Raw genomic sequence first — 9617 nt, 5'->3', positions numbered from 1 at the left:
GGTTTCGGTTTGTTATTCTAAAAAAATCCACTAGATGTCGCTGCGTCTTACATCATTCTGCCTTTACAGCTTCTCAAATCCTGGTTTTGCCGCCCGCAGCCGGTTTAACCCAGAAACACTCAGTCTGCTTTGTTTGGGGCCAATTTTGCAAAATCTAGGATTTTAGGACCTTTCTCAAATTTTAGTGTATTTCACAGATTTTGGATATTTCTAGGATTTTAAGATATTCCAAAGATTTTAGGATGTTTCTTGGATTTTAGCATATTTCTAAGATTTTAGGATGACTCACAGATTTTTAGACATTTCTAAGATTTAAGGATTTTTCTTGGATTTTAGGATATTTCTAGGACTTTACAATGTTTCTAGAATTTTTCTTGAATTTTAGTGTAATTCACAGTTTTTTGGATATTTCTAGGATTTTAAGACATTTCATAGATTTGAGGATTTTTCTCAGATTTCAGAAGATTTCTTGGATTTTAGGATGTTTCTTGGATTTAAGGATATTTGTAGGAATTTAAGACATTTTTCGGTGTCTGAAGGCACCAGAACCCACCTCAGAGCTCCTCTGAAGCTCACGGATAAACACGTTAAAACATCAACATGCAATAAACAGACTATAACACGATGACTCGCTGCTTAAACGCTTTCGTGTCGGAAAGCCATCAAGGGAATAAGCGTATTTCCCAAGATGCCGCCGTCAACTTTGAGTCCAAAAGTCCGTGAAAGGAAGGACGATTTCGATGATCCAAATGTGGTCATCGCCATCGCTGAGACGCTAAAGACATGAACTCCTGACTCGCTCTGTCCCCTCAGCGGGACGCCGTCAGATTTCCCTCCCGGAGTTTCTGGTAGTTGAAGCAGGAATGTCGATGTGTCACGAGTGTCTTTACGAGAGGTTTACAGCGTCGCGTCACGTGTGACGGTACAACACTTTACTGGATGTGAGCAGCGAGACGTCACAGGAAGCGGCGGGACAGGTGGAGGACAGGTGGAGGACAGGCTTAATGTTTGGCCTCTCGGGGGTAAAAGTCGGCTAAGGTGCTCTGAGGGATCCTCTTCAGCATCTCTTTGGGGAAGATCCTCATGAGCTGCCAGCCGACGTCCAGAGTCTCAAACACGCTGCGGTTCTCGTAGGCACCTGGACACACAAACACACGGAGGGGACAATCAACACGGCAACGTCAAGTCAATTTTATTTATAGAGCCCATTATCACAAACATGGTTTGCCTCAGAGGGCTTTACAGCAGGCACCCTCCCTCTGCCCTCAGACCCTCACATCACCGAGGAAAAACTCCCGAAAAAGAACCCCTGTAACGGGGAAACACAGCAACGTCACACTGAGTCCGTTAGGACGTTTTAAGATATATGTAACATTTATAAAAAAAAATATCTAAAGACTGGAGTTAACTTAAATTATCCCAAATATTTGCGCCACTAAAGCTTTACTGTATTTTTAACCGAGTTTGTGCATTCAAACAACCGTCGCTGCATTTTTAGCTGTTTGAGGCACAAATAGTTTGATTATTTTCTTAAATGATTTTTTCGGCTGGCCGTGGCTGTGTCTCCAGGCATTGGTGATATCTGAGCTGATTTGTCACTGCAGTGACGTTTGTGCCGCAGGCTGATTTGGAGCATAAAGTTAAAGCGTGCTGTGCAGACTGCAGAGCCTGCAGAGCTGCGTTCGTCTGTGACATGAAATAAACAGAATTCACCACCAAAAATGACTTCAAAATCTCATGGCTGATTGTTTGAGTTGGACTTTATGTCTGAGTGATTGGCGGCGCCGCACTGCACCTTGGGCGATGAAGTTTTTCTCAAACTTGGTCAGAAACTCCAGATAGAGCAGGTCATCGGCCGTCAGAGCCTCCTCCCCCACCACCGCCTTCATGGCCTGGACGTCCTTCCCTATGGCATAACACGCATACTACACACACACACACACACACACACACACTTTTAGACTGAAGTGGCAAAGGACAGTGCATTGAGAGTGAAACAGGAAGTGTGTGTGAACTCACAAGCTGGTTGGAAACGTCCGAGTGGTCTCTGCGGGTCATTCCCTCGCCGATGGCAGATTTCATGAGACGAGAGAGAGACGGCAGCACGTTGATGGGAGGATAGATCTGTCCAACGCAACAAGACCACATCAGAGACACTCAACTGAAGGCCCGCGGGCCAAATCTGGCCCCCGAAAGGGCCCCAGTGGCTCCCCAGACATTTTCTCCTTCACAGTAAAAATACAGTGATGGACTTTGTAAATAGTTTTTGTGCTTTTAGTGTCCATAAGGAGTCAGAGACATAAGGAGTCAGAGACATAAGGAGTCAGAGACATAAGGAGTCAGAGACATAAAACAGCATCAAAACAGGGCCAGAGGAGGACCCCCCACACCCCCACAGAGGAAACTTAAAAATGTGCTGAAATCCTCCAAAAGTCCTAAAATGTGCTGAAATTCTAAAAATGTCTTAAAGTCCTCAAACCTGCTACAGTCGTACCAACATGTCTGGGGCCCCTGTGATTGGCCCCTGGCCTCCTGTAAACAGAGACAGCTGCGTCTCCGTGTCAGAGGACACAATCTAAAACGTCTTTCCTGCAGAGTGAAGACACATTGTCTCCTGTCCAGGCTCCAGAGGACATCAGTTGGATTTGGTTTCCACGGGAAGATTTCCGTCGTGTTTCTGCTCGGCGCGGCAGCAGCGCGTCGGCGAACACGTCTAACGAATCCGGAGGAAACGCTCTGCTTGTCTGCTGTAAATCATGTTGATAAATAAACGAAACCGTCGAGCTCGTGCGTCACAATCGCTCACCGAGCATCGTGTGCTGTGATTAACCGACACCCTGCTGATCAGAGTTGTAGTTACAGAAGACGGCGCGCCAAACAGAGCGTGTGAGCGTTCGCCATTTCATTGTTTCATCGGTCTAGATTCTGAGACATGTGGGTCAGACACCAAAACAGGAGGTCAACGGAAACATCAGCACTCACTGTATGAGCCATGCTCTTCAAAATGAAGGAAAGTCAGAGCCTTTAATAACAATAATCAATACTCAATCATTTTATTTAGAGACGCCTTTCTCGACACTCAGGGTCACCTCACAGTCAGCGATTTCCATCCGGAGCCTTGAGGCCGCATGTTTTCTTTCTTCGCCTACTACATATTTTGGCGAGTCAGCCAGGAGACGATAGGAAAGACGAGCCGTCCCTCCGGTGAACAAGGCGCGGCTTTTCAGCCATTTTTATTCACACCTGCAGCTCGCCCGCGCCGGAGAGACTGAGCGTGCCACTTTCTACCTTAAAGTCATGAACTAATGAGAATTACAGTCAACCGCGACTTTGGCGCTGAGCGCACCTGAGACGCGGCTCAGGGTTACCTGTCTGTTGTGGAGCTGTCTGTCCACGTAGATCTGTCCCTCGGTGATGTAACCCGTCAGGTCGGGGATCGGATGAGTGATGTCTGAGGGACACGAGAGCACGCTGTAAAAACATCGCATCGAGTGTGTGTGTGTGTGTGTGTGTGTGTACCTGCTGTGCGTGTGTGTGCGTGTGTGTGTGTGTGTGTGTGTGTGTGTGTGTGTGTGTACCTGCTGTGTGTGTGTGTGTGTGTGTGTGTGTGTACCTGCTCTGTGTGTGTGTGTGTGTGTGTGTGTGTGTGTACCTGCTGTGTGTGTGTGTGTGTGTGTGTGTGTGTGTGTGTGTGTGTACCTGCTGTGTGTGTGTGTGTGTGTGTGTGTGTGTGTGTGTGTGTACCTGCTGTGTGTGTGTGTGTGTGTACCGTCGTTGGGCATGGTGAGGATGGGGATCTGGGTGATGGAGCCGTTACGTCCTTCCACTCGGCCCGCTCGCTCGTAGATGGTCGCCAAATCCGTGTACATGTAACCGGGGAAACCTCGCCGGCCCGGCACTTCCTCCCTGGCTGCAGACACCTGAGTTTGAATGACATTCACATGGTTTATTTCTCATTTCCTGCGGTCATTTCAGAATAAAATGCGCTGAAACGGAGGCTGACCTCTCGGAGAGCCTCGGCGTACGAGCTCATGTCGGTGAGGATGACGAGGACGTGCTTCTCACACTGATAGGCCAGATACTCTGCTGAAGTCAGCGCCAAACGGGGTGTGATGATTCGCTCGATGCTGCAATTACACAAGAAAGTTTAAGAAATTAGCAAAAGAGAGGAGGATTATCAGAAAATTCTCCAAAAACAGGGAAAAATGTCCACAAAATCATATTTACAATAATAATTATTTTATATTTAAAATTATGTCATATAAAAATGTAGTAAAATATTTTTTAAAAACCCATCTATATATTATTCATCTCCCCATGCTTTTAAAAGAAATCAAATTAATTCAATCAGGGCTCAAAGGGTTAACCACCAAATTCTGACCAGGTAATTCTTGAGCCCAAGTGAACATTTGTGCCAAATTTAAAGCAATTCCCTCGAGCCGTTATAGAGATGCAAGATCTTTTAACCAATCAGAAACCTCTAAAAAACTGCTGAAATTGACTTTTCAGTATTTTAGGGAATAATCTAAAAATATAAGGCGTGAGCAAACACCGTTACCATGACAATGAGATTCTGCGTCGGTGTCTAATAACATTTATCAACAGTGAATTATTCCAGGAAGATTAAAAGAGGCAGAAGCTCTTACGTGGGGTCGTTGGCCAGGTTGAGGAACAAGCAGACGTTGTCCATGGAACCGTTCTCCTCAAAGTCCGACTTAAAGAACCGGGCTGTCTCCATGTTTACCTGGTGGAACACAGGAACCAGACTGTGAACGCTCTTTTATCATGTATCATGTATTTTCATCACTGCTAAGCCCAAGTGGATGTTTGGGCCAAATTTGAGGAAACCGCCTGAAAGTGTTCCTGAGATATAATTTTTACAAAATGGATTCAAGGTCACGGTGAACGTCAAAATCTAACCGGTTCATCGCTGACTCAAAGTGGATGTTTGTGCCAAATTTGAAACGGTCTTGAGCTGCCACATTCATGAGAATGAGACAGATGAGGTCCACAGTGACCTTGACCTTTAACTGTCAACTACCAAAGTCTAGTGAAGACATCCTTGCTTCAAGTGGACGTCAAATTTGTGAAAAATCCCCATAAGTGTTTTTGAGATATTGTGTCCACAATAATGGTATGGACGTATGAATGAATGGACGGACAAACATCCAAAAAACTTTATACCTCTGGCCTCGTCTGTCACCGGCGAAGAGACATAAAAAAAGACGGCATCGGCTGAAGTACGTAACTGTGGCTCCATAATGTCCATGATTGACCCATCAGGTTAAATTATTGGACATTTAAACGCCTGAAACAGGCAGAAGGTCGACGGGAAAGTAACAGAATTTGATGGTGAAAAAGAACAAAACGTTTCTCACCCCCATGGCTGCAAACACGATGGCGAAGTTGTCCTCGCTGTAGTCCATCACGTCTTTGGACTTCTTCACCAAACCGGCCTGCCGACAGATCTGAGCCGCGATCTGAGGAGCACAGGGAGCGAGAACGTCGAGCAAATCTTCAACAACATCTCCACAATTATTCCTCTTCAGCCTCATTCACCCTCTGAAACCTGGAGCGTCGCCACTTTTCTTCTGCCGCCTTCAGACGCCGAAAGTATCCAAACCTTTAAATATCCAAACCTTTAAATATCCAAAACAAGGTCGCTGACACGAGGAGAACATGCCAACTCCACCGCGCTCGAGGTTCAAACCCCTGACCCTTTTTTCCTGTGAGGCGACCACTTCACCGCCGTGACGCCTCGAATTCCCAAACGCTTAAATCCATCCAGCAAATGAAACTCAAATTAAAGTGATGCAGTTAATGAATGAGTGTCATTCATCACCGTTAATGAAGATCTAGCCCGGAGCGTTCACACACACATTTACAGGCTTCCCTCCTCTGTGTGTGTGCATGTGCGTGCGTGTGTGTGTGTGTGCGCACCTCGTTGTGTGGCAGGCCCGCAGCAGAGAAGATGGGTATTTTCTGTCCTCTGGCGATGCTGTTCATGCCGTCGATGGCTGATATTCCCGTCTGGATCATCTCCTCGGGGTAGATCCGACACTGAGGGTTTATAGGCTGACCTGTGACATAATAATCATACACACATATACTCGTGTGAAAGGCAGCAGTGTATGGAGCCGTGACGTCATGAGCCCTAAAACACAGAAGACCGTTGGCATTGTTGACTTTCGGTCGTCTCGGAGTCTCTGGTTTTTAATGGGTTAAAGACATTTGGTTTCTCCTGCGTGTTTAATAATCACTGAACGAGCTGTGCTCATTAAAGCTGTTTTAACAAATAACTCTTTTAACAATATTTTAATTGAAGTTTTAACAACACACAAAAAAAGAATCACATCAATATACAAATATAAATCCCCTAACTCTGTCACACACTCCCAGACAAAACATAAACAAACCAATAAAAATAAAATACACAATAAAATAAAGATAAATAAAAACAAACAAACATTTACCAACGTACCCATGATGTCCAGGAAGTCTTCAGCCAGGACTGATGGTCCCCTGTCGATGGGTTTACCAGATCCATTAAACACACGGCCTGCAAAGACACACACACACACACACGCACACACGCACGCACGCACACACACACACACACACAGCAGATTAACACAGAAATCGTGAGTTTCTGCTGCAGCGTCGCCTCATACTGTCTGTCCTGCTATGTCCTACCCAACATGTCCTCAGAGACGGGCGTCCGTAAGATGTCTCCTGTGAACTCGCAGCTCGTCTTCTTGGCATCGATACCTGAAGTCCCCTCAAACACCTGCAGGGGGCAGAGTGAAGCAGCGGCTGACACGGAGCCAAAGAAAACGTTCGTTTCTGCAAACCACCGATACGTCACATTTATCCGTTTCATACATTCGTAAGTTTCTGCAGTCAGAGTATCTCAGCTGACTGTCGTGGGGACGCGGAGGGACGGTGGACAGCGTGACACCGAGGACAGATGTTGGTGTGCATTTTAGGCACGAAAAACAACTGTTTTTTAGTAACCTGTCACTGTGTCTCCAGCAGCTTTCAGCAGGCGGACTGTCCGGGGGTCCTTCAGGCATGAAACGTGGTTCGTTTTTGGGAACCTGTCACTGTTTACCCAGCTGCATTTTCAGCACACAAAGTAGACGGTTTTCAGTGCCCTTCTGTGTTTCCAGCAACGTTTTAGTCCCCAAATGCGAGTTGTTTTTTATAGTGACTTTTGCCTGTTTCTTCTGCAGTTTTTAGTTCCCAAATGTGGGTGTTTTAAGGTTGTTTTTAGGGACCAATTACCCCAAATGTGGCTGTTTTTCCACAGCCTTAAAGCGCGAGAAGCGGATTTGTTTGAGGAACGCGCGGCTGTGTTTTCAGTGAGGATTAGGCTCCAAAAAACATGTATTTCAAGCCAAAATCTGAGCTTTTCCAAACCATAACCCAGAGTTTTTGTGCGTAAACATAAGAAGTTTTAGTGTATCTGCTACACAAAAACATACAAATGTAATATCTGTAATACATCTGTAATATATCTGTAATACATCTGTAATATATCTGTAATATATCTGTAATACATCTGTAATATATCTGTAATACATCTGTAATATATCTGTAATATATTTGTAATACATCTGTAATACATCTGTAATATATCTGTAATATATCTGTAATACATCTGTAATATATCTGTAATATATCTGTAATATATCTGTAAAATATCTGTGGTTTGATGAACAATGTCGATTGGATCGGGAGCTGAGCGTTTATCATCACTGGAGCAGCAGATTAAATGCGGTTTAAACGTACGTGTGAGCATTTCACCTGCTCAAAGGAATCTAATGTGAATTTTAAGTCAAACTGAGAAAAGGTAAATGTGGGACACGAACGTCCCCGGGAGGACGGCGACTTAACAAAGGTTTCTCTCCCGCTCCTTAAATATTTGTATCAAATTTCACAGCAATCCATCCCATAACTGTTCACGTATTTAGTCTGAAGCTCACGGAAACTTCACAGAGGAAAAAGGTTCATCCTCTGAGGATCGTGAACGTCTGAACTGACTTCAGTCCGGCGGCTGTTGACGGGGGAGTACCTGCACCACAGCTTTGGAGCCGGTGACCTCCAGGACCTGCCCGCTCCTCTTGGTCCCGTCCGGCAGCGTGAGATGGACGATCTCTGCGTATCGAGGAAACTGTTGGAGCGAAGCGAAGCAAAACGACACGAGAACAATCAGAGAAACTCTGCGACTGTCAGGCCGAGGACGGACAACTCTGAATCCACACCATGCTCGGTCGTCCTCACCTTCACCTGATCCAGGATCACCAGCGGCCCGTTGACCCCCGACACCGTTTTATAGGCTGAGGACGCAGAAAACAGACCGAGCTGAGGACAGAGCTGAGGACAGAGCCGAGGACAGAGCTGAGGACAGAGCTGAGGACAGAGGACAGAGCTGAGGACAGAGGACAGAGCTGAGGACAGAGCAGAGGACAGAGGACAGAGCTGAGGACAGAGCAGAGGACAGAGCTGAGGACAGAGCTAGAGTTTACCAGCAACTTTTTTAAATGAATTCATTATCAAGTCATTTTTTAAAAGAAGCACAAACCCAAAAAGGGTTTGTGGCCTTTGGGACAGAAAAAAAGGACAAAGTTAAATAACAGACAGTTGGCATCAGAGCAGAAGTGAAAAACTATACGGATCACTTTCAGACAGTTTCGCTCAAGATTTGCTGCTTTTCTCAATTTAATGGTGCAAGTCGCTGAATGTGTTCAGACTGAACATCTGAAGGCGTCACTCTGGAAACGGTGACGATATCGTGAAGCGTTTTTTAAAGATTTACAGCTCAGATGTTGAATCGCTCTCAGCTTCACAGATGTATAATGTAGTCGTGATGCTGCTCCGCTCAGAGCGTCGGGCAGGACGACCGAGCTGCACGCTTCCTATTTTTATCCTGCTGAGGCCCACACGCTCCGATGACCGCAGGGACACCAGACCGCAGAGACACCAGACCGCAGAGACACCAGACCGCAGAGACAAAACGACTCTCGACAACAAAAAGACCATAAAAAGCCACAGACACACAGCTACACACAGACACACAACTGCAAAAAGATGCAAAACGACAACAAAACAAGGCCAAAAACTGTGTGATCTGTGCGTCGTGCTCCTGTGAGCGCGGGGGGGAGGGGCCCGCTGCAGGTCTGAGCCCGGGCCCCGATGTCTCCTGATCCGCCCCTGCTGCAAACACCGACTCTGTCAAACATCTGTGAAACGTCCAGCTGCGTGTCTCTGCAGCACAGGACACTGACATGTCTTCACGCAGAGACACAGCGGCTGACACATCGACTCGTGCACACTCACTGAGGCGGGGCTGGGAGATGTAATCCCGGCTCACGGCCATCACGTGCTCCCGGGAGGCGGCGGCGGTCGGGGCGGCGGCCGGCGGTTTGTTCCCGCTGACGGCCGAGGACAGCTCGCTCATGGCCCCGTTCACCATCCCTCTGAGCGCCTTCATCGCCATCTTTACACCTGCAGCACCGCAGCAGCGCGCGAGTCGTGACAGCCCCGGCGCATGCGCAGAGAGTGGCGCAGCAGCCGCATGGTGAGGGGGACTCCCGTAAAGTTTTATTATTATTATT

The 9617-nt window shown here is 46.7% G+C and overlaps 1 protein-coding gene across 1 annotated transcript; it reads right to left on the bottom strand.

Annotated features, from left to right (window-relative positions):
• Window positions 1–485: 485 nt before the first annotated feature.
• Window positions 486–9524, bottom strand: LOC121966117 (V-type proton ATPase subunit B, brain isoform-like). Its single transcript, XM_042516223.1, has 14 exons — window positions 9340–9524; window positions 8284–8339; window positions 8075–8173; window positions 6694–6787; window positions 6482–6559; window positions 5941–6080; window positions 5379–5480; window positions 4647–4744; window positions 4004–4127; window positions 3770–3920; window positions 3369–3451; window positions 2020–2124; window positions 1796–1925; window positions 486–1138 (listed from the first exon to the last, which is right to left on the bottom strand). The coding sequence occupies exons 1-14, from the start codon at window positions 9497–9499 to the stop codon at window positions 1002–1004; spliced, it is 1557 nt and encodes a 518-aa protein (XP_042372157.1). The 5' UTR covers window positions 9500–9524; the 3' UTR covers window positions 486–1001.
• Window positions 9525–9617: the final 93 nt, after the last annotated feature.

Source organism: Plectropomus leopardus, unplaced genomic scaffold (genome assembly GCF_008729295.1).
Source record: "Plectropomus leopardus isolate mb unplaced genomic scaffold, YSFRI_Pleo_2.0 unplaced_scaffold2316, whole genome shotgun sequence".
In the NCBI taxonomy this organism is placed as follows: Eukaryota; Metazoa; Chordata; class Actinopteri; order Perciformes; family Serranidae; genus Plectropomus; species Plectropomus leopardus.
The sequence above is the reverse complement of the archived record's forward strand: the minus strand, read 5'-3'. Positions and strand labels throughout refer to the sequence as shown.